This window comes from Capra hircus, chromosome 5 (genome assembly GCF_001704415.2).
Source record: "Capra hircus breed San Clemente chromosome 5, ASM170441v1, whole genome shotgun sequence".
Classification (NCBI taxonomy): domain Eukaryota; kingdom Metazoa; phylum Chordata; class Mammalia; order Artiodactyla; family Bovidae; genus Capra; species Capra hircus.
The window spans coordinates 28,274,805-28,300,661 of record NC_030812.1 but is presented as its reverse complement, the minus strand read 5'-3'; the positions used below and the strand labels follow the sequence as shown (position 1 = coordinate 28,300,661).

The 25,857-nt window shown below is 42.2% G+C and overlaps 1 protein-coding gene across 3 annotated transcripts in view; it reads right to left on the bottom strand.

The window, feature by feature from the left end:
* The window catches only part of TFCP2 (transcription factor CP2), a 49,590-nt gene extending 32,635 nt beyond the window's left edge, over nucleotides 1-16,955 (bottom strand). For 2 of the 3 annotated variants that reach the window (XM_005679954.3, XM_005679955.3), the window contains exon 1: nucleotides 16,101-16,955. In XM_005679954.3, the coding sequence (XP_005680011.1) occupies nucleotides 16,101-16,222 (122 nt within the window). In that variant the 5' untranslated portion in view covers nucleotides 16,223-16,955. The remainder of the gene's footprint in view (nucleotides 1-16,100) is intronic. The other variant, XM_005679956.3, reaches the window with a different exon arrangement.

Genomic DNA, 25,857 nt, shown 5'->3' with positions numbered 1-25,857 from the left:
ACACACAATTTTACTAATCAAATCTCTCATGCAATATTTCTAAGCATCTTTTAACAACCAAATCTACAAACCTACTTACTCATGAAACCATCTTCTTTTTCGCTCCTGATACAATGAAGGCAAAATTCTTTCTGCTGGAAAAGGCTAATCCCTACCCATGGAGTTAGAATCCACATGTTCCTAATTCCTAAGAACATTATTCCCTTGACTGTCCCCATGCATGTACCATCAATCACCTTTTATTGGATTATAATCATTAGCACATACTCATGTTTGACTAGCTCTCATTCATAAAAAAAAAAGTTCCCTCATCTCCCTTCAACTACTACTACGCTTCTCTGTACCTTTCACAACTAAAATTATCTATATATATTCAGTGTCCATTTTCTCATCTCTGATTCTTTCCTCAAACCACGACAGGTAGGCTTTCACTCCTCATAAAAAGTGACTGTCGTGGTCACCAATGACTTCCATGTAGCCAAACTCAACTGTCACTTCTCTGGGCTCATTTTACTTCAACCTTCAGCAGGATTCAACAGAGATCTAACTCCTACAGTGGCTACTCTCCTCGCTGGCCTCCTAATTTTCTTCCCACCTCACCAGCAATGCCTCCTCAACTGCCTTGTAGCAACCCTTCCTCCATAAAACTTCAGGATGTGATTTTGGCTCTTTTCTTTCTACACTCCCAGGTGATCTCATTAATTCCCATATATTTAAATATCACAGTAATCTGATGACTCCCAAGCACACCTAGTTCCAGACTTCTGTTTTGAACTCCAGATCCCCTATTTAAATATCTATCTAATATTGCCTCTTTGATGTCTCTCCGGGATATCAAATGAACCAGGTCCAAATGCGAACTTTCGATCTTCCTCCAAACCTTCCCAACCTACCATTCCACCCCCTATTCCTCCTTGTACCAGACGGCAAATGATTCATCCAAATGCTCAAACTAGAACACTTGAAGGCATCCTAGATCGGTACTTTTTCCCTTATCTTCATGCCCATTAACAAGTCCTATCAATTTTTCTCTGTAAAATGTATCTTAAGTTCATCTTCTCTTCAGTGGAATACAAGAATTAAGAAGACAGGCTCTGAAGTTAGACACTAGAATTTAAATCAAAGCAATAATAACAGTTAGCATTTATTGAGCATTTACTGCTCACCTAACATTGTTTTAATTATTTTACATGTCTTAATCTTTTTAATGTTCATAAGAACCTCATGAGGTAGGTACTATTATTATTTCTATTTTAAATCATAGCAACAGAGCTTAAGTAACTTGTCCAATCCTGAGAGACCCAGAATTCAAACTCCTAAATCTAGTTCCAGATCTCACTGTGGTAGACTGTCTCTTGGTAAAAAGACACTACAGATAAGGAGATCAGGAGGACCTCCATGCAGGTGCAGTGGTTAAGACTCCAAGCTTCTACTACAACTGGCTTAGGTTTGATCCCTGGTTGGGTAACTAAGATCCTGCATGCCACACAGCATGGCCAAAAAAAAAAAAAAGAAAAGGATAGATAGGGAGATCAGTTCAAAGATAAGGCAACAGTCTGGGTAAATAATAATGAAAGTCTAAACCAGTAATGAAAGTAGAAACATTTCAAATTTATGAAATCTTCAAGTAAGACCTAAACAGAGAGTTATAGAATGTTCAAAGGCTGAAAGACTGAATACGTTAAAGATGTCAATTTTTCCCAAACTGATCTACAGATTCAATCCCAGTCAATATCCTAACAGATTCAACTTGACAAACTGATTCTAAAACTTGTATCAATTAGCAAAACCAAGAATAGCCAAGCTACTCCTTAAGAAGAAAAAACATAAAAGAGATTTACCCTGTCAGATATCAAACATTATTTCAAAGTTTTAGTAATTAAGATAGCATGGTGTTGATGAGATGGACAAATTAACCTAACAGAATACAGAACCCATTAACTGACTCCACCTATACAAAAACCTATTTTATGACTGAGCTAGTATCACTGATCAGTGAAGAAAGGATGAACTTTTTAATAAACAATGTTGGAAAAATTAGATATCTACATGGGACAAAATGAAATTGGATCAACACCCAATACAAAATACAATTTTTAAAAAACCAATTCTGTGAGTTCCCTGGTGGTGCAGTGGTTAGGCATTGGCATTTTCACTATTAGGGCCTGCGTTCAATCCCTGGTTGGGAACAAAGACCCTGCAAGCCACGTGGTATGACAAATATATATATATATCTAAATGGATTAAAGATTTAAGTGTAAAAAGCAAAAATGTAAAACGTTTAGAAGACAATAAAAAAGAATAACACTATGGTTCAGTGGTAGAGAATCTGCCTGCCAATTCAGGAGACATGGGTTTGATTCCTGGTCCGGGAATATCCCACATGCCCTGGGGACAATTAAGCTCATGCGGCACAACTGCTGAGCCCTGGAAATGCAACTACTGAAGCCCGCATGCCCGAGAGACTGGCTCCATAACAAGAGAAGCCTAGCCAATGGGGAGCCTGTGCGCTGCAACTAGACAGTAGCCCTGCTCTCCAAAACTAGAGAAAGCTCATGCAGCAACAAAGGCCCAGCACAGCCAGGAAAACAAGAATAACTCCACGGCCTTAGACTAGGGAAGAATTTCCTAGACATTAAAATTATATACCATAAAGGAAAGGACTGATCAACTACAATACACTGAATTAAAACCTTTGGAACCAGTGACACATAAAATGAAATTACAAGCCATAAATTGGGAGAAGATGACAGCTATACAAATAAAGACAAAAGATGACGATCAAAATATACTTTAAATTACTATAAAGACTAGTGATGAAAGGAAAATCAGAACGCCAATTTGTGTATCCAAAGTCCCAAATGAGGATTTCCCTGGTGGTCCAGTGGTTAAGAATCCACCTGCCAACGCAGGGAACACGACTTTGATCCCTGGTCTGGGAAGATTACACATGCTGCGGGTTAACTGCCCACGTGCTGCAACTGCTGAAGCCCACTCACCTAGAGTCTGTGCTCCAGAGCAAAAAGAGCCACCACCATGAGAAGTCGGCACACCGCAATGCAGAGCAGCCACCGCTAGCTACAACTAGAGAAAGCCTGCATGCAGCAACCCAGAGCAGCCAAAATTAAAATTAGATAAATAAAATTATTTTTTAAAATGACTTTTAAAAAGTCCCAAAAGGGGATTTCCCTGGTGGTCAGTGGTTAAGACTTTGCCTTCCACTACAAAGGGTGCAGGTTCATCTCTGGTCAGGGCACTAACACCCCACATACCTCAACGTCAAAAAATCAAAATATAAAACAGAAACAATATTGTAACAAATTCAACACAGACTTCAAAAAAAACAGTCCCAAATGAATTTTTCTCCCAGATTCTAGCCTGATGATGCATTGTAGAAGTCAACCTCTGGCTACAATTGGAAACTACTGCCAGCAAGGTAGACAAAGGCAGGAGATAAGAGGAGGTGGAAAAAAGAAAAGGAATGTAACAAGTGGGATAAGTAAGGAATGGCAACATTATTGGGTTGTAGGTCAACTTCCATTAGAATTATAAGAGGGCAAGAAAACTAAGACAGCAAAGAAACATCTACAGACCTTTAGGAACAAAACCAACAAATGGGACAGGACAATTTTAAAAGATGTGGGACGTTAGCCAGCAACAGATTATGCAGTAGAGACTTTTTCCCCCAAATTATGCAGTACTTCAGACTTATAAAAAGGTTTAAAAAAAAAAGTACAACAAATACCTGTGTATATACCACTTGCTTCAGAAATAGAGTATTTATAGTTAAAGCCCTCTGTTTATTCCTCAGTTATATCCCTCAGTCAACTCCCAGAGGCAAGGGTATCCCAAACTTGAAGATAAACATGCTTGGTCATTTCTTTGTATTTTTACAGTGAGGTCATTTTTTAAAAAGCAGTGGATAAATTTTGTGACAAATAAAGGGATTTCATCTAAATACACTGTCCATCATAAGAGACTCAGAATGAAGGGGAAAGGAAAGGAGCGGGATCAACTCTTAAGACAAAGAGATGAAGATTTAGAAGGCAGCTGAAGGGGGAAAAGTGAAAGTAAACAGTACTGGAAAAGCAGCACAACAAAAAAGAACAAAAATTAGTGTCAATGGAGAGAAACAGTGGCCTCAGATAATATCAATAACCCCAGATATGCAGACGACACCACCCTTATGGCAGAAAGTGAAGAAGAACTAAAGAGCCCCTTGATGAAAGTGAAAGAGGAGAGTGAAAAAGTTGGCTTAAAGCCAAACATGCAGAAAACTAAGATCACGGCCTCTGGTCCCATCATTTCATGGCAAATAGATGGGGAAACAGTGGCTGACTTTATTTTTTTGGAGGGGGCTCCAAACTCACTGCAGATGGTGACTGCAGCCATGAAATTTGAAGACGCTTGCTCCTTGGAAGGAAAGTTATGACCAAACTAGACAGCACATTAAAAAGCAGAGACATTACTTTACCAACAAAGGTCCATCTAGTCAAGGCTATGGTGTTTCCAGTAGTCATGTATGGATGTGAGAGTTGGGTCATAAAGAAAGCTTGAGTGCCAAAGAATTGATGCTTTTGAACTGTGGTGTTGGAGAAGACTCTTGAGAGTCCCTTGGACAGCAAGGAGATCCAACCAGTTCATCCTAAAGGAAATCAGTCCTGGGTGTTCATTGGAAGGACTGATGTTGAAGCTGAAACTCCAATACTTTGGCCACCTCATGCGAAGAGCTGACTCATTTGAAAAAATCCTGATGCTGGGAAAGATTGAAGGTGGGAGAAGGGGACAACAGACGATGAGATGGTTGGATGGCATCACCAACTCAATGGACATGAATTTGAGTAAACTCCGGGAGTTGGTGATGGACAGAGAGGCCTGGCACGCAGCAGTTCACGGGGTCGCAGAGTCAGACACAACTGAGCAACTGAACTGAACTGAACTTGCCTTTGAAACAGAAAAGAGTGAGAGTGAGTTCAGTACATTCACTCAACGGATCAGCAGCTATTTTTTAGGCACTCTTCTAAGGTACTAGGGATATAGCAGAAATCAGAACAAAGGCTCTGCCTTCAAGGAGCATTTATTCTAGTCGGGGAAAGAGGTAAGCAAATAAATAACTCATCAGATATTGGGGAAAAGACAAAAACGACTAGCGAAGGTAAAGTGCTGGTGAGAGGAAGGAGGTGCCTGCTATGTTCTTTGAAGGTAGTGAGAGATGGCCTCTCTGATAAAGTGATATTTAGGCAGAAAGCAATGGCACCCCACTCCAGTACTCTTGCCCGGAAAATCCCATGGGCGGAGGAGCCTAGTAGGCTGCAGTCCATGGGGTCACTAAGAGTCAGACACGACTGAGCAACTTCACTTTGACTTTTCACTTTCATGCATTGGAGAAGGAAATGGCAACCCACTCCAGTGCTCTTGCCTGGAGAATCCCAGGGACGGGGGAGCCTGGTGGGCTGCCGTCTATGGGGTCGCACAGAGTCGGACATGACTGAAGTGACTTAGCAGCAGCAGGCAGAAACCTAAAGGAAGTGAGGAATGTATAAGTCTTATCTCAGGAGGAGTTACAGCAGATACAAAAGGCCCCGAGGTGGGAGTGTACGTAGCATTTGAGGGACTGTAAGAAGGCTAGATGTGGCTGGGGTCAGCAGCAAGGGGAAGAGTCGATATGGACAAGATACAGAGGCACCACAGGTGGAACAATGCCAGAACTGAACCTTCTATTCAAAGTGAGATGCAAAATCACTGGAGAGTTTTTAGGAGAAAAGTAGCACAATTTGATCTACATTTCAAGTAAGACAATCATATAATTTATCATTCAACAGGGACACTTGGGTGAGTGAAGGAGGGTGCTATCAATAGTTACGTTAGGACAAAAGGCTTGTTACAAGACTTTCACTTTAAAAGGCTGCTATGTGGAGCCAACTTGAAGGGGTTCCTCCAGCCAAATCTGGAATTGATCAAAATATATCGTGATAGTATCAATAAATGATTACAATCTATTAAGTAATGAGACTACACTGATAAAAATAAGAAGTTCATTTTTTTTAAGTGATACAGATATATATATATATTTCATATTCTTTTCTATTACGGTTTATCACAGGATATCGACTACAGTTCCCTGTGCTATATACACTGTAGGGCCTTGTTGCTTATCCAGCATATATAATAGTTTGCATCTGCTAATCCCAAACTCCTAACACTGCCCTCCCCCTGCCTCTGTCCCCTTGGCAACCACAAGTTTGCTCTCTGTGAGTCTGCCTCTGTTCATCTGCGTCATATCTTGGATTCTACATATAAACGGTATCATGTGGTATTCGTCTCTTCCTGACTTACGCTGCTTAGTATGATAATCTCTAGGTCCATCCATGCTGCCACGAATGACATTGTTTCATTTTTATGGCTGAGTAATATTCCATTGTGCACATACATACCACATCTTCTTTATCTGTTCACCTGTCAGACATTCTTAAGCTGTGTCCATGTCTTGGCTATTATAAACAGCGCTTCTATGAACACAGGGGTGCGTGTATGTGGGAAAGCTTTCATACAAAACCAACGAACATATTTAGAAGGAAAGGCACAGTTAGAAAATCATCTATTAGCAACCATCATAACGACAGCTGATTAAGGCAAGAATAAACACTAAAATTGATAGATAAAAGTTTGAAAAGTAATAGGATATTTACATAGTCTCAATGTATCTCCCCACAAGATATTTATCAATTACAAAAGACAATAAATTTCCAAAAAAGAAAATTGGTACACGTCACCTTCATGAGACGGCCAAAGTTGACACTGCCAGGAACAGAATCAATCAAGCATGTGCTATGTAATATGATGGGGCTTCCCAGGAGGGGTTAGTGGTAAAGAATCTGCCTGCCAATGCAGGAGACACGGATTTGATCCCTGGGAAGATCCCCTGGAGAAGGAAATGACAACCCACTCTAGTATTCTTGCCTGGGAAATTCCATGGACAGAGAAGCCTGGGAGGCTATAGCCCACGGGGTCATAAAGGAGTCAAACACAACTTAGTAACTAAAAAACAACAATGTAACATGATACACAGAGAACTCAGCATCACTACTTAGGTTCAGTTCAGTTCAGTTCAGTTCAGTTGCTCAGTTGATGACTCTTTGCGACCCCAGGCCTCCCTGTCCATCACCAACTCCCTGAGTTCACCCAAACTCATGTGCATCGAGTCGGTGATGCCATCCAGCCATCTCATCCTCTGTCGTCCCCTTCTCCTCCTGCCTCCAATCCCTCCCAGCATCAGGGTCTTTTCCAATAAGTAACTCTTCTTAGGTATTACTACCCAAAGTGCATAAACTGAGGGCTTCCCTGGTGGCTCAGTGGTAAAGAATCTGCTTGCCAATGCAGGAGACTCAGGTTCGAGCCCTGGATCAGGAAGATCCCCTGGAGGAGGAAATGGTAACTCACTCCAGTATTCTTGCCTGCAAAATCCCATGGACAGAGTAACCTGGCGGGCTACAGTCCATGGGCTTACAAAAGAGTCAGACATGACTCAGCAACTAAACAACAAAGTGTATAAACTGAATTTAATCATAAGGAAACAGCAAACCTAAATTGAGGAATATTCTACAAAATAACTGGCTTGTACTCATCAAATTGTCAGTGCCATGAAAATACAATGAAAGACGCTGGAGCCATTCTAGATTAAACGAGACAAGAAAGACAAGTCAACTGAATCAACACATAATCTTGGATATTTCTCTGTTATAAAGGACATTACTGAGACAACTGGCAAAATGTGAAAAAGTTTCATGGGTAGATAATAGCATTGTGTCAGAGTCAGGTTCCTGATTTTGATCATTGTACTGTGGTTACGTAAGAGAATTTCTTGTTTCAAAAGATGACACACTGAAGTATTTAGGTGTTAAGTGGCATCATATCTGCAACTTAAGCAGTTCAGAAAAAAAATCACTGTAGGTGTGTGGAGAGAGATGGGGAAAGATAAAGCAAATTCAGTAAATGTTAACATTTAAGAAATCTGGTTGAAGGGTATGCACAAATTCTTGGACTGTTTTTGCAAATCTTTCACAAGTCTGAAATTATTTTTTATTTAAATGAACAAAATACCCACACACTTACAAAGGTTTCAGTGTAGAGAACAGATTAGGTGGGGGGATGGTGGTGAGTGCAGAGTTAGAAACAGAGCTGAACCAATTAAAAGGCTATTGTAGATTAAGGACAGGGGTCATGGAAGATAGCAGAGTAGGAAGCTCTAGGAATTGGTCTTTCACCAAAAGAACTGAGCTGGCAAGAAATGCCTGAGGCAATTATTTTGAAACTCTGGAATCTCGTCAACACTTTCAGCATCCAAGGGAGTGCTTGATGAAGAAAGAGGCTGGTAAGTTTTAGTTAATTTCAGCATTTGGCATGGTACCTATCATTTTTCAGCTCCCAGTCCCATGGCAGGAAGCAGTGGTAACAATAAATAGCCCAAGATCCTACTGTAGCTTACTGGTGCTAGGATGTGCAATATGGATCTTGTCTCAAGGTTATGTGTCTTTTTTTTCCTTTTTGCCACCGTGCTCAGCTTGCAAGATCTTATTTTACCAGTCAGGGATTGAACCTGGGCCATGGCAGAGAAACCTCAGAATCCTAACTACTAGGCCACGAGGGAACTCCCAGAGTTTTGTGTCTTGATCACTGTTTTTGATTGCTGAGGAGCTGGCAAAGAGGCTCACCACTGTCTCAGCCCATGGCTAAAGTAGCTTCCCTAGCAAAATGAGACAAAGAGATTTAAAGAAAGAACACTCTTTTTTCCCCCTTTTCTCTTCTTATTGGACCCAGGCATTTAAGGAAATCTTTGTCAAGTCACTGACAGGGTGGACATAATGACATAACAGAAGAGACTTTGGTGACTATACAGAGCAATGAATATACTCTCTACAAAAAAATGTTTAGAGAAGTCACTAAATAAACAATTTCAGCTTTCATTCAGTAACAACAGTAATCTCTAGGGAGGGAGCAGAATCTGACTTCCAGAGTTACCATATTATAATACTCAAAATGTCCAGTTCTCAACAAAAAATTACAAAGCATTATAGGCACATGAAAAAATGCTCAACATTGCTAGTTATGAGAAATATTAAAATCAAAACCACAATGAGGCATCACCACACACCAGTCAGAATGGCTGTCATCAAAAAGTCTATAAACAATAAATGCTGGAGAGGGTACGGAGAAAAAGGAACCCTCCTACACTGTTGGTGGGAATGCAAATTGGTGCAGCCACTATGGAAAAGGGAATGGAGGTTTCTCAAAAAACTAAAAACAGAACTATCATAAGATCCAGCAATCCCACTTCTGGACATATATCCAGAAAAGAAAAAACTTTAATTCAAAAAAGCACATGTACCTCAATTTTCATAGCAGCACTGTTTACAAAAGCCAAGACATGGTAAGAACTCAGGTACCAATCAACAGATGAGTGATTGGTTTGAGAGGATGTGACATATATATCACACACATATATATATCAAAACATATATAAAATAATGGAATATTTTATATATATATACATATATATACTAATGGAATATTACCCAGCCATAAAAAAGAATGAAATACTGCCATTTGCAGCAACATGGATGAACCTGTAGAATATTATACTAAGTGAAATAAGTCAAAGACAAATATTGTATGATATCACTTATATGTGGAATCTAAAAAATAATACAAATAAATCTATATACAAAATAGACTCACTAAGAAAACAGACTTTAGGTAGCAAAGGGGAAAGGGAGGAAGGAGGGGTAAATCAGGAGTATGCAATTAACAGATTCAAACCATACATAAAATAGATAAGCAACATAGATTTACTGTATTACACAGGGAACTACATTCAATACATTATAATAACCTATAATAGAAAATAATCTGAAATATATATACATGTATAACTGAATCATTTTGATGCATACCAGAAGCAAACACAATATTATAAATCAACTGCACTTCCCCTGTTGTGAATTACAAAGCATACAAAGACACAGCTGCAGTGAGTAGGGGCTACTCTTTCTAGAGATGAACAGGCTTCTCACTGCAGTGGCTTCTCTTGCTGTGCAGCACAGACTCTAGGTGTGCAGGCCTCAGTACTGACAGCTGGAGCTTGTGAGCTCTAGAACATGGGCTCAGTAGATGTGGCGCATGGGCTTGGCTGCTCCATGGCTTGTGAAACCTTCCCAGACCAGGGATCGAACCCATGTCCCCTGCATTGGCAGGCGATTTTTATCCACTGTACCAACAGGAAAGTCCCTCACACCATTCTAAGTCAAACTCTTCCCAAAAAGGGGGAGGAACACTGCCTAACAGTCTATGATACCAAAAGCCAGAAAAGGATACAAGAACAGTACAGACCCATATCCCTTATGAATAAAGACACAAAAATCCCCAACAAAATACTACCAAACTGAATCCAATAGTACATTAAAATGATTCTAAACTATGACTAAGTGAAATTTATCTCAGAAGTGTAAGGATAGTTCTGATAAGGAAATCCCAATGTAATACCCCATATGATCATTTTGATAGAAAAGGCTCAGGACAAAATTCAACATCCTTTCATGAAACATTGAAAACCACCTTGAAGTCACTATGCTAAGTGAAAAAATAGCAATCCCAATAACCTCCAGGGCTTCCCAGGTGGCGCTAGTGGTAAAGAATCTGCCTGCCAGTATAGGAGATGGAAGGGATGCGGGTTTGATTCCCTGAGTCAGGGAGATCCCCTGGAGTAGGAAATGCTCCAGTATTCTGTCAGTATTTCCTGGAAAATTCCATGGACAAAGGAGTCTGGTGGGCTACAGTCCATAGGGCCACAGAGAATCAAGACACAGCTGAGCAACTAAGCACATAATAACCTCTAAAAGAATAAAATATGTAGGAATAAATTTAACCAAGGATGTGGAAGACTTGTACATTGAAAACTATGAAACACTGCTTAAAGAAATTAAAGATGACCTAACTAAATGGAAAGACACCCCATGTTCATGAACTGATAAACCTCGTATTATTAAGATGGAAATACTCCCAAAGCTATCTACAGATTTAATGAAATCCCTATCAAAATCCCAATGGCCTGTTTTGCAGAAACAGAAAGGCTTACCTTCAAATTTGTATGGCACTACAAGGGGCCCTGAATAGCAAAAAACAATAATGGAAAAGAAAAACAAAATAAGAGAAATCACACTTCCCAATTTCAGAGCTTTTTTTTTTACAAAGCTACTGTAATCAAAATAGTGTGGTACTGGCAAAAAGATATATCAACCAATGGAACAGAATCGAGTCCACAAATAAATCCTTACAAGTATGGCCACTTGATTTTCAATGGGACTACAAAGAACATTCAATGGAAACGAACAAATGGCTGGGACAACTGGCTATCCAAATACAAACAAATGAAGCTGGACCCCTATCTCACTTTAAATTAAAAGATTAACTCAAAATAGATCAATGACCTAAACATAAGAGCGTAAAGTATAAACTCCTAGAAGAAAACACGGGGTAAATAGCCATAACTTGAATTTAGCAACAGATTCTTAAGAGCTGACATCAAAAGCATAAAGCAACAAAATGAATAAATTGGACTCACAAAAAGTAAACACAGTTGGGGACGTCCTTGGCAGTCCAATGACTAAGAATCTGGATTCCCAATGCAGGGTTCCGGGTTCAATCCCTGGTCAGGGAACTAGATCCCACTTCCTACAACTAAGAGTTTGCATACTGCAAGTAAGACCCAGCACAGTCAAATACAATAATAAATAAAAATAAATATTTTTAAAAAATTAAACACTTTGGTGAATCAAAGAACATTGTTAAGAATGTGAAAGACAGCATGTAGAATTGGAGAAAGTATCTACAAACCACACATCTGATAATAATCTTGTTGTAGCTGCTGTTTAGCCCCTAAGTCATGCCTGACTCTCCTGTGACCCCACAGAGTGTGGTCTGCCAGGTTCTTCTGCCCACGGGATTTTCCAGACAAGAATACTGGAGTGGGTTGCCATTTCCTTCTCCCAGGCATCTTCTCCACCCAGGGATCAAACCCACATCTCCTGCAATTGGAGGAGGATTCTTTACCTCTGAGCCACCTGGGAAGCCTATCGATCTAGTAATCAGAATACACAAAGAACTCTTCAACTCAACAATGTGCAAACAACCCAATTTAAAACTGGGCAAAGGACTCAAATGGGCTTCCCTTGTGACTCAGCTGGTAAAGAATCTGCCTACAATGCAGGAGACCTGGGTTTGATCCCTGAGTTGAGAAGATTCCCTGCAGAAGGGAAAGGCTACCCTCTCCAGTATTCTGGCCTGGAGAATTCCATAGACTGTATAGCACAAGGGGCTGCAAAGAGTCGGACACGACTAAGCAACTTTCACTTTCACAAAGGACCCTTTTCCAAAGAAGACACATGAATGGCCAACAAGCACATGAAAAGATGTTCAACATCATGGTCATCAAGGGAACGCAAAACAAATAATATCAGATCCTAGTTCACACTCACTGGGATGACTTTAATTTAAAACACAGAAAATAAGTATTGATGAGGATGCAGAGAAATATGACCCCTTGTACATTGCAGGTGAGAATGCAAAATGGTTTAGCTGTTGTGTAAAACAGCTTGGCAGATCTTGAAAAAGTTAAGTATACACTACACACCTCTTAGGATGGCCAAAATCCAGAACAATGACACCACCAAATTCTGACAAGGTGTGGAGTAATACCAGAACCCTCTCATTGCTGGTAGGAATCGAAATGGTACAGCCACTTTAGAGAATGGTTTGTCAGTTTTTTACAAAGCTAAACATACTCATACCATATGATCCAGTAATGGCATTCCTTGGTATCTGCTCAAAGATGAAAACCATCTGCACACAGATGTTTATAACAGCTTTATTTATAATGCCTAAGCTTGGAAGCAACCAAGATGCCCTTCACTAGTTGAATGGATAAGTAAACTGATACAAAAATATATTATTCAGTGCAACCCCCTGGACACCAGGCTTCCCTGTCCTTCACTATCTAGTCAACCACTAATCTACTTTCTGTCCCTATAGATTTGCCAATTCTGGACACTCCCAAGAAACAGAATCATATGTAGTCTTTCGTGACTGGCTTCTTTTATTCAGCCTGTTTTCAGGGAACTTCCTTTATTTTAATTATAAAGTGCGTGCCATGTATTAAGACGTAAGGAAAAAATATGGAGACTATTAAAGGACCACTTATGAAAATAATGGGCTTCCCTGGTGACTCCGAGGTTAAAACCTCCGCCTGCAATGCGGGAGACCTGGGTTCAATCCCTGGGTTCGATCCCTAAGTCAGGAAAATCCCCTGGAGAAGGAAATGGCAACCACTCCAGGATTCTTGCCTGGAGAATCCCATGGACAGAGGAGCCTGGTAGGCTACAGTCCACGGGGTCGCAAAGAGTCAGACACGACTGAGCGAGTTCACTTTCACTTTATGAAAATAATATAGTTAATGAATGCAATGGCAGATGAAGAATCAGAACATCCAACTAAGGTAAATCATTTATAAAGTATAAACCAACAGATGTATAAATGAAACCGTTTTAAGATGCAGTAGAAATAAGCAAGTCAGGGTAAAACAAACATGTTAGGAAAATATTTTATAAAACAAACTGCTGTTGGGACTTCCCTGGTGGTCCAGGGGTTGGCAGTCCACCTGGCAGTGCAGGGGACACAGATTCGATTCCTGGTCCAGGAGAATCCCACATGCCTTGGGGTAGCAGGGAGCGTGGGCCACAACTGCTTGGGCCTGCCCTCTGAACTACTAAGGCCTGCAGTGCCCTAGGGCCCAAGTTCTGCATCAAGAGAAGCCATCGTAAACAGATGCCAGCACACTGCTACTAGAGAGTAGGCCCCGCTCACCCCAGCTATAATACAAAAGCCCTCCCACAGCAACAAAGACCCAGAGCAGTCAAAATAAATAAACACATAAAAATTCTTTTAAAAATTGCTGTCAGAGAGATTTCCCTAACAAAGATTTAGGAAAAGCAATCACAAGTTTAGTTAAAAGAAGAAAAAGGGAGAGCAAAGAATCATTGTCTTTGAGAATAAAACCTCCTCCAATCAGTGTTTCTCAAAATGTGAGCCATGGACTACATGCATCAAAATCACCGAAGAACTTGCTTGTAAAAAATCAGATTTTTAGTCTGTGCCCCAGACAATCACCAAAGATGGGATGCTGGAAACTATTTTTTTATAAGTTTCCAGATGACTCTCATAAATACTACAGTTTGAGAACTAATATCTATTTAACACAAATTAATGCAAATGATTAAATGTGTGTAAGAGACAAGAGAAAATCATGACAATAGCAAAGTGCACGAAAAAGGAAGGTGAAAGAGGACAAAGAAAAGAATACTTGAAAAACATTTTTTACACATTGTGCTACTGAGAAAAAACAAAGTGATGTTTGAAAACTATTGTGGATTTAATGTTGGAAAAAATTCCAAACATGTAAATATACAAGGCATTCTACTAATACATGTGAGGAGCACTCAGGGTATGAATAGGAAAGCATTCATAAATGTAAGGTAAGGTCACATGGTAGAGAGAGCACACAGTTGATACCCAAATGTTTGCTAATGATGTTAAACTATTTTTATACCAAGTACAGCTATATTCAATTATCTCCATCCTTAACTGTGATAACCTAGACAGAACTTAACTTTTTGTGGTAGTAATCTTTATACAAACACCTCCATAAATTGTCAAATATTATGTCAGTACTGACGCACAAGCTCAGGGTCAGGACATTTACTTTCAGACCAAGTTAATCTCTATTTTTATGGTAAGACTTATTTTAACAAGAACAGACAAAATTAAATTTCTCAAGGCTAAGAGCACTGCATGATAGAACTCAAATTTCCCTGAAAATTAATAAAATATGTATTCAAGGATGGCCTTTATTATTCTAACTGTAAGCAAAGATTTCTGAAAATGAAGTATTAAGTTCTAACTCATAATTTTACTTCAGTGAGGAAAGTTCACTTTGGCTTAGCAGGGTTAAAGAAAGGAAGTTCACTTTTATAATTCTCAAAGATGCTCACTAACAGAATACAAAATTTGCCCACTTTCACCATAAAAGGCATCCTCCCATTATAAACTCATAAACCTAATTAAGAATGCTAAATTCTAAAGTTTCTTTGACTCACTTATTTAGATTAAGCTTATTATCCATTTGGAAACCCAGTTATATTCCATCAAACATTAAGAAGCGGATGTTTCAACATTTCCAGACTTGGCTCTTGCACATCTTTTAAATGAAACAAACTATATTGGGGGAATGAAGTTCCTAAGGCATGCAAATAAATTACATGGCAGGTTATGTTGCTTTCACAGGAGATTTTTATTTATTATCAACATTTGGCTTGATACATGAAGGTCTAGAAGCATCTAAAAGTTCTTGTTGACACTTTTTCATTTCACAGCTTATGTTTCAAAAGTCAGAAACCCCAGAATTGAGTAAAGCCTGAAAGCTGGTTAAAATACAGATGTGTGGACTTAGGATCTCACATTTCTTCCCCAAAAGCAGTCAACCAATATTTATCATTAAGTCCCAACTCCCTAAACATCACATCTCACATGTTCAATGTGGCCTCTTACTCACACAAGTCCAGTGCAACCTACCCACACGTACGTACACACACACACACACACACACACACACACACACAACACACAAAAAAAAACACAAAAAACACACACACAAAAAAAAACACAAAAAAAAAACACACACACACAACACACACAACACACAACACACACACACACACACACACACACACACCCAACAGTCTCCAAATCACCCACACTGGCACAACAGCCTCTCAACATTCACTTGGTTGCTAATCAAGAGCCATTTTTCTTGACACTTCCATAATCTCTTTTTCCATTTCTACCACAATGCTCACCACTCAAAAGAGAAACAAGTTCCTTTTCTCTAAACGCGGAGAGCTTCTCTAACCCAACACACCTCTTTTCCTCCCCCGTTATTCTCTATCCTGCCTTTGTTACTCAGAAGGTGCAGGGTCTGGGAAAATCTCACTCACCTCATGCTATAGGCACCAGCACCCAGTTCCTGGCCGATCCCGGATAGACTAGCATCAAAGTCCTGCACCAGCCCGGATTCAATCACCTCATCGGCCAGAGGCAGCTTCAGAGCCCAGGCCATTCTGGCTCCTTCCTTGCCCCAGGAGACAGTTTCTTGTACAAAGGCGAGTAGCGTGATTCTACCCAACCGGGGCAAGACTGCAAGACTGTAGAAAACTCCAAACCAAGATCTCCCACGCAGCACCCACCAAGCCACCCCCAAGCCCCACCCACACTGCCCACACAACTAATCTCCCGTACCCTTGGCTCTTCGCTCTCGGCTGCCCCGACTTCCAAAATCCCTCCCCCGCACCCAGGTCTCTAGAGCACGAGGGCCCTTTGGCTTAACTCTTCCAGACTATCCAGAGGCAACCCTGGACTCCTCGCACTCTTTTTGGGATCGCCCCTTGAGCTCGCGGTGGTCACTCGCTGTTTTCCAAACAAACCAGCAGCAGCGACCCGCTGCCTAGCCGGCACTCCCACGCCGCTTTAGCACCTTTCCCCCGCCCCTTACCGCTGGAAATCCCCTCCCTCCCGGGAACCACTCTCCCTTTCCCCTCCAGGCCTCGCTTCCGGTCAGTCCCAAGATCACTTCCGGTCACTTCTTCTCAATTCCACGGCTCTTAAAACCAAATCCAGGTTTCCACTGAGCCGACTCCCCGCCCTCCGCAGCCCGCCACGGCCTCAAAACATGGCTCGAGACAGCCCAGCACCGGTTTGAAACCCAGGCTAGCTAGGCTCCTCCACCGCCCGCCGTCCCAGCGCCAACCAATCATGGCGTCCTCTTCCTTCGCCGGAGCGGCGAGTGTGACGTCACCCTAACAGTAGCCAATTAAGAATCGACTCCCCTGAGCTTGGCAATGATGATAGGCTAGCGACGCCACGACTCTCCGCCTCCTGAGATGGACTGGGCTATCTGGGAGAGGACTGGGGTGCGTCAGGTGGCCGGGTTTAAACGTCTTTCCTAGTTGTTCCCAGGCTTCTGGTGTCTGCTAAGTAGCTAGTCAAAACTCTAAGACGTGGGTGGAGCTCTAAATCTAGTCTTACTGAACCTACACCCCGCCCTGGCTGATTCTTGGTTGTTACCCAAACGTTCCTAACTAGTGCTTGTATGCTTCTAAATACTCTCTTCTTAAACTCACCTCTCCTGGGGTCAAGAGTCTACTTAAGTTCCACTTAACCCGGATAGTCTTTTTATCTTCCGAATTCTTCTTTAATGCTTTTCAACAGGAAAGCATGAGATAGGTAAAGGTGTTGTGGTTTTTAAAAGGTGGTGATCTGAAAATGAGGGTTTGTGCTGGCGTCTTCATTTACTGGCTTGGTGACCAGAATAGTGTCTTTTAATCTTACCGAGATATAGCTTTTTTATATTTGAAGAACGGGGATAAAACCCCACGTGCTCCACCTTCTTCCACGTGCTCCATCTTCCTCCTTTGAGGTTTAAATAATGTCCATTGTTTATTGAGCATCAACTATATACAAGGAACTTTTTTACATTATCAATAATCCTGAAAACAATTGTAGCTAGATTTACAATTCTAAATATAAGTATTAATAACCTTCATTTTTGCAATAAGGAGAGGAGGCTGAAGCCTTAAATTTGCCGGAACTAAATTGGGGTGCCAATCTAGTGGATTATAAAATTAATTTTATTATAAAGTTATAAGGATAATTTCACTACAAGACATTGCCTGTATGAAAGTATTGGTTCATTACTGTATTCAAGTATTTAATTTGTACAGTGTGTTGAGATAGATACAAGTAGATAGATGCCTTTATCACTAGATTCTGACCTCCTAAAGAAAAGGGAATACATATTTTTCAGGTTTCTGTTCTAAATATCTCCTAGTATAGTTCCTACATTCAATAGGTTTTTTATTATGCTTATTGAATTAAAAAAAGGAAAGATAGAAAAGAGGTTGACATGAAGTTGACAGCACGCTCCCAGTTTCAACTAGAGTCTTCTATCTTTGAGGGCTCTGTCTTATCCATCTTCTTACTTTAGTAAGCCTGGCGTCCAAGTCTTGGTTCATTCTCAAGACATTTAATATCTCTTTAAGACATTTTTTTTTCTTCCCTTGAGCCAGTTGTATCTCAAAATATGTGCTTGTGTGTAAAGGAAGGGGTCTTGAACTCAGAGACCAAAAGAGAGGTGCCATAGTCAAAATCCTTTATAAACAGGGCTTTATAATTTTTTTGGCCGTGTGGTATGTGGGATCTTAGTTTCCCCACTAGGGATGGAACCTGTGTTCTCTGCAGACTACAACCTCTTTAGAAATTATCCTGAAAATTATTCTGTGCTTCAGCAACTCCACTCTTCATATATACACTAGAGAGCTCTTACACACGCATACCAGGAATCTAGTATGAGAATGTTCATGGCAGCACTATTTATAGCAGCAAAACAGAACAAATGTCTGCCAACAAGAGAAAGGATGAGTTGGAGTGTAATAGATTATTATACAGCAGTGAACATGAATACAGCTATATGCAAATACAGGAATAAATTAGTCTTAGAATGGTGGAGGAAATGCAGAAATGCTCATACAGTATAACATCACTTTATAAAGCTCAAAACCCAGCAAAATTAAATAATATACCATTTAGGGGATTATATATACATACATGTTCATTTTAAAAGGAATGAAATGATAAACACAACTCTATTATCAGTTCAGTCGTTCAGTCATGTCTGACTCTTTGCCACCTCATGGGCTGCAGCACGCCAGGCTTCCCTGTCCATTACCAACTCCTGGAGCCTACTCAAACTCATGTCCATCATGTGGGTGATGTCATCTAACCATCTCATCCTCTGTTGTCCCCTTCACCTCCAGCCTTCAATCTTTCCCTGAATCAGGGTCTTTTCCAGTGAGTCGGTTCTTCCCATCAGGTGGCCAAAGTATTGGAGTTTCAGCTTCAGCATTAGTCCTTCCAGTGAATATTCAGGACTGATTTCCTTTAGGATGGACTGGTTGGATCTCCTTGTAGTCCAAGGGACTCTCAAGAGTCTTCTCCAACACCAGACTTCAAAAGTATCAATTCTTCAGTGCTCAGCTTTCTATTAATAGATGGTCACATCTAAGAAAAGGCAATGAGGTGGGCTGGGGAGGAACTCAAAAGTAGCTTTAACCCATGGTAGTAGTTTACTCAAGTTGAATGGTAGATCCATGGGTTATTGTTTCATTATTATTTTTCATAACTTACCAAAAAATGTATTATTGAATATGTAACAGATATTACATAAATTAGCATCTGAGCCAGGAACTACCCTAGTTCTCTTAGTTGGCCTTTGCCTACAGGGATGCCTCCCTGCTAGTGGTACAGCTCTGGGGACTGTACAGATACAGAGCAAATAATAGCTGATAATAATGACAGGCTACTATTTCCTGAGCCCTTGCTAGGTACCAAGCCCTGACTAGATGCTTTGTATAGGTTATCTCATTTCATCCTCCCAACATCACCCCTGTAAAGAAGGTACTACTTTTAGATTCATTTCATAGATAAGGAAACTGAGGCTTAGAAAAACGAGTTGACTTGTCCAGGATCACCCAGTGGTAAAGTCTGACTGACTGGCCTTACACTCTGAGCATCTAACCATGGTACCACACCCCTGTGGATGGTTATAACCTAAAAAAAAACCCCAAATTTTCCATCCTTTCTTCCTTTCAGAGATGAAGTTTGCATCTGTGGAGGGGAGAATATTGAGTTTTCAAAAAATTGTTCCCATGAAGGAACATTGGATGAAGTACGATTTTTCATCAACAGTAAAATAGCTCAAAGGGAACAGATTGAAAAATAATACAGAGGGACCTCCCTGGTGGATCAGTGGATTAGAATTCGCCTGCCAGTGCAGGGGACATGGGTTGAATCCCTGGTCTGAGAAGATTCTACATGACATGGAGCAACTAAGCCTGGGCTCCACAACTACCAAGCCAGAGCTCTTGGGCCATCGAGCTCCAACTACTGAAGCCTGTATGCCTAAAGCCTGTGCTCCAGAACAAGAGAGGCCACTGTAATGAGAAGCCTGTGCACTGCAATGAAAAGTAGCCCCTAACTCGCTATAACTAGAGAAAGCCTGGCACAGCAGCGAAGACCCAGTGCAGCCAAGTAAAAATCCCACATGCCTAAATAAATAAATATTAAAAGAAAATAAAACAAGAAATATTTATAATAATGTTTGGAAGAGAACCATATTAGATATTTGGAAGACATAGCCATATCCATAAATCCTATGGCACCCTGTCCCCTGGGAAATACTTAGAAAAAAGAAATACATATATTTCTTGGAAAGGTTTGAGGTTAAGTTTTAATTCTGAACCAAAACAAAGACTTCACAAAGGTCCTCCTTGCCATTCTAAAACAAACAGAGATGAAATGAAAAGTGAGTCCTAAAGCTTGGCCGCCCTCCCAGCTGGAGTACAGATTAGCATTGAGACTTAGGTCCTTGAGCCCAGGTCCACCTGAGGGGAGAAGACGTCAGACAGCATATACCCCTGGAATTCTGTGACTTTCAGAAAGTGAAATAAATTGAAAGTCGCTCAGTCATGTCCAACTCTTTGTGACCCCATGGACTACACAGTCGGTGGAATTCTCCAAGCCAGAAAACTGGAGTAGGTAAGCCTTTCCTTTCTCCAGGGGGTCTTCCCAAGCCAGGGATCAAACCCAAGTCTCCCACATTACAGGTGGATTCTTTACCAGCTGAGCCACATTTCAGGGGTAAACACTTTTGCCCCAGGGAGTGGACTTTCCCCCTTTTCTCCTTCTCCAATGTAGCTACTCATGAAGTTGGAATGCCAGGCCTGGAAACAGGAATTCCAGGAGCAGTCCTGAGAGCTCTGCCTCCAAGAAAAGATCATCAGGTGTTCCCCTGGACATCTAGCAGCATCCATCAAGAAATCAAAATTTTGTACCCATAACAAAAATCATGGTTTCTGTTAGACCATTACTCATAATAAATTTGAGTGATTAACCAGAACACCTGTGGCCCAGAGCTCCAAATTCAGTGTTCTGAACTATTGCCTCATTGTAAAGCATTCATTTCCCTAGACTAGGTCCTGTAACTAGACACTGTTTAGATGGAACACAGCAAGACCTACCCTGGAGGGTGGAAACATGGAAATCCTACCCAAAAGATCGGGACAGATAGCACTCCCCAGGTCCCACCCTATATGGGACAAAGTTAACCACACAGGCTTTAGAGACAGCACATCTTGATTTAAGGCCTAGTTCTGTTGCTTACAAACAAAGCAACCCTGAGTAGATTCCTTGTATTCTCTGCACCTCAGTTCCTTGTCAGTGTTAGTCGCTTAGCCGTATCTGACTGCGACCCCATGGACTGTAGCTCCTCTGTCCATGGAATTCTCCAGGCAGGAATACTGGAGTGGGTTGCCATTTCTTTCTCCAGGGGATCCTCCCGACCCAGGAATTGAACACAGGTCTCCCACATTGCAGGCAGATTCTTTACGATCTGAGCTACTAGGGGTCAGAGGCTTGAGGGCTCAAACTCTGGAGGATCCACACCTATCCATCCCCTGGGCTTTCTAATTCGTTTAAGAGTCAGTCACTTGCTGCGGTCCCAAGTCAATCACCAGGCATTTTCCTCCAGGTACAGGAAGAGATCATTATCCAGGCAGGCCTTTTTCAGGGACAATCTAGTTTAACTCTTCACGTCTTTCATACATTCCAGACGAAGAACATTTGAGGCCCAGTCTGGCTTCTTTGATGGACCCTGCAGTTGAGGCATCTGAAGTGAAGGGTGGTCTTTTGGGACAGAGCCCTTTACCTGTGGAATCTGATGCCATCTCTAGGTAGATAATGCCAGAATTGAGCTAAGTTTTTGGACACACTGCTAGTATCCGAGAATTGCTTGCTGATGTGGGGAAGCCTACACACACACACACACACACACACGGGTTCAGGAACCCAAAGGAACATCCCAGACTCGACAATAGAAACTGCAGTCCCTCCATACTCACCCCTCTTCCTTTAAAGCCTTCTGGGGCCAGTTGCCAGGAAATGTCCTCAACTGGTCTGAGCCGGAGAGAACAGCTTCCACTGATGCTTCTGCTGGGAGCTGTTGGGAGATGCCTGTCTGCATTCAGGGCCAGTCGCTGCCCAGATTCCATTCACTCGCATATGTCACAGTCTAAACCTTGCAGTGCTACTACCGAAGCCTCTGAACCTGCTTTCTCCCAGTGGCCTGAAGTCAGGGACTCAGCTCTTAGGATTTCCTTGACAAAGTGGGTAGAAAATGCATTCAGTCATCTGTCTGCTATTTATCAAGCATCTGTTTTGTGCCCTTGGCCTGGGTCCTGAGTCACAGCCTAGTGTTCAGTTCAGTCGCTCAGTCGTGTCTGACTCTTTGCGACCCCATGAATCGCAGCATGCCAGGCCTCCCTGTCCATCACCAACTCCCAGAGTTCACCCAAACTCATTTGGATCGAGTCGGTGATGCCATCCAGCCATCTCATCCTCTGTCATCCCCTTATCCTGCCCTCAATCCCTCCCAGCATCAGAGTCTTTTCCAGTGAGTCAACTCTTCACATGAGGTGGCCAAAGTATTGGAGTTTCAGCTTCAACATCAGTCCTTCCAATGAACACCCAGGACTGATCTCCTTTAGAATGGACTGGTTGGATCTCCTTGCAGCCCAAGTGACTCTCAAGAGTCTTCTCCAACACCACAGTTCAAAAGCATCAATTCTTCGGCACTCAGCTTTCTCCACAGTCCAACTCTCACATCCATACGTGACCACTGGAAAAACCATAGCCTTGACTAGATGGACCTTTGTTGGCAAAGTAATATCTCGGCTTTTCAATATGCTATCTAGGTTGGTCATAACTTTTCTTCCAAGGAGTAAGCGTCTTTTAATTTCATGGCTGCAGTCACCATCTGCAGTGATTTTGAAGCCCCCCAAAATAAAGTCTGACACTGTTTCCACTGTTTCCCCATCTATTTCCCATGAAGTGATGGGACCGGATGCCATGATCTTATTTTTCTGAATGTTGAGCTTTAAGCCAACTTTTTCACTCTCCTCTTTCACTTTCATCAAGAGGCTCTTTAGTTCCTCTTCACTTTCTGCCATAAGGGTGGTGTCATTTGCATATCTGAGGTTATTGATATTTCTCCCGGCAATCTTGATTCCAGCTTGTGTTTCTTCCAGCCCAGCGTTTCTCATGATGTACTCTGCATAGAAGTTAAATAAGCAGGGTGACAATATACAGCCTAGTGTGGACAGTCAATATTAGGATCATGAGATCTATGCAGAAACAAGTGCTGGCTTCTGTGTCATTTTGGCCTCATTATTTCAAAGTCCTGTAAAGCGCCTCTGATCCCCAAACCTAACATCTATATATCTTAGACATCTCCTGTCCCTTGGGTGGGGAAGGGATGGGAGAGCATGATTTGGAACCCAGCACAGTGCCTGACTCAGGAATCCTGGTTGGGTGGAATCAAAGCTGATGCCTTCTTCTCACCAGTTTAGATTATGTCGCTCAGACCTTATCAATACTAGGAAGATGGGGCAGGGGACTGGGGAGGAGTCCATGGAGGTATGGCATGAACCCTACTCCTAGGAGGGAGACCCATTTTACAGCCATACTTTCCCAGTTCTGAACTTGAGTGGTGGACCTGCTCATAATATTTGCTGGCCTGGGAAACAGTACAAAGGAAGATCCTCTTACCTATATCTAAATGTTTATAAAGCATGTGGGTGCATGCTAAGTTGCTTCAGTCAGGTCTGATTCTGTGTGACCCTGTGGAATGTAGCCTGCCGGGCTCTCTGTCCACGGGATTCTCCAGGCATGAATACTGGAGTGGGTTGCCATGCCCTTCTCCAGGGAAAGCATAAATCAACCTAACTGTGACTATTCTAGCCTCTCATCATGATAAGCATGCCTTCATAATGACCCAGAAGGCCAGATTTGAATTTGGACTTCTAGGACTCCCTCAAGTTCTGTGCTAGAATGTGCCTCAGTCCTCGTCCCCAGCCTGCCTCCTCTTAACCCCGTTGCAGCTCCACCTCACACTGTAAAGGGCTTTGTACATATGTAGAGGCATCCAGCCTGCACAGCCAAGCTCTGTCCACCCAGCTTTCTGACAACAGCTGCCCCGTGGCAGGGAATTCTGGGGTCCTAGGTATCAGGGGTGGTCTGGAAACAGAAAGGTCACACCCGCCTGACCCTGTACCGCACAGGGAGATCATGGCAGGGAAGCAGGAGTCCAGGGCGCTGATCCTCCTCCTCTTGCAATGGGATTTTCCAGGCCACAAGCTCTGCCAGCAAAGGCAGCTAGCTCATCCCCTGGTCTCTGACCCTGATTCTCTTACATCACTCTGAGAGGTAAAAGAGAAACAAGCAGACCAGTACAAAAGAAAAAATACTGTTTATTCCGCACAACTACACCAAGTGCTTGCCCCCTCCCCCCATTCTCCCTACCCCACCCCTCACTCCAGCTCTCAGCAGACTTTGTCCATGTCCAGGAACAGTCAGAACCTCGGTGTCAGAGCCTGGCCTGTGAGACAGGAAGGGAATCTAGGCATAGGAAGGTGATTGGATTTCCAAGGATACACAAAAATGCCAGGGCCTCTCATTCCAAATTCAAACAGGTTCTTTAATCCACTTGGCTGAGTTCTCTTCCTGAACCCCCCTTGGATAAAATGTCATGATTAGTGCAGGGTCAAAGGCCCCAGCCAATTCATTAAGCCATAGAACATTTTGGTCTTTGAAACAAAAACAAAACCACATGCAAACAGTGAAGCTTTTTCTGCCCTTTCACCTGCCTTTCCATGGCAAAGGAGCCACTGAGCTCTGGCTGGTAACCAGAAAGGTGCTTTTAAAACAAAATCAGTATCAACTCCCTTCAGAGTCTGATGCTGCTTGTAAGGATATAAACAAAACAAAACCTCACTTCAGGGCCATAGCTGCTTCCAGGGGGCCCTACGGTGGGGCAGTAAGAGCAGAGATCAAGTTGGTGAGTTCCGCTGTGCCCGTACTTCAGGGACTCCCTGTAGCCCCTGCCTGGGGAATTCAGCTTGCAAACACTCTGGCCCCCTCCCCCCGGGCTTGTTTCTCTGAAAGACCAACCCATCATTCCAGCAGAAGAAAAGCTTTCGTTCTACCCAGCCTTGGGAAGACAGATTTAGATGCAGGAGGAGCTAAGAAAGCATGGCCAGGACTAATTTAGAGCAGCTTTTTCCTGCCATGACTCAGGACAGATGGTGTCCTCCGGCATATCCACTGCCATCCATTGGGTCGCATGCTACTCCTGTGTGCACCAGCCAGGACCCACTTGTCTCTCGCAAGAAAGAAAGCATATCTGAATGCAAAGGCTTGAGGGTAGAAACCTGTATCTCTCTAATTAACTGAACTGTAAGTCACTGAATCCTTCACAAACTCTGGTACTGGATTCTCACTGAAAACTTGTTTACGACACCCCTCTCAAGTGCCCCTCTCAAGTGAGCCTGTCACCTCATTGAGTCGGGTGGATAACCTTGAACTTGAGTGTGCAGCCTTACCCTTGGAGACGTATTCTCTGCTGGAAGGCTGCAGCAAGCGAGGTGTGCACCTGCGTCCTCATCCCCCATCACACTTGAGCAAGTCTGGTTGGTCGGAATGCAGTGGTGTGGGGTGTGTGTGTGCGCATATGTGGTAATTTGACACACAACTGCCCTCTCACTGGCAGGGCCACCAAGACGATGGCCACAGTGGCCCTGAAAGGCC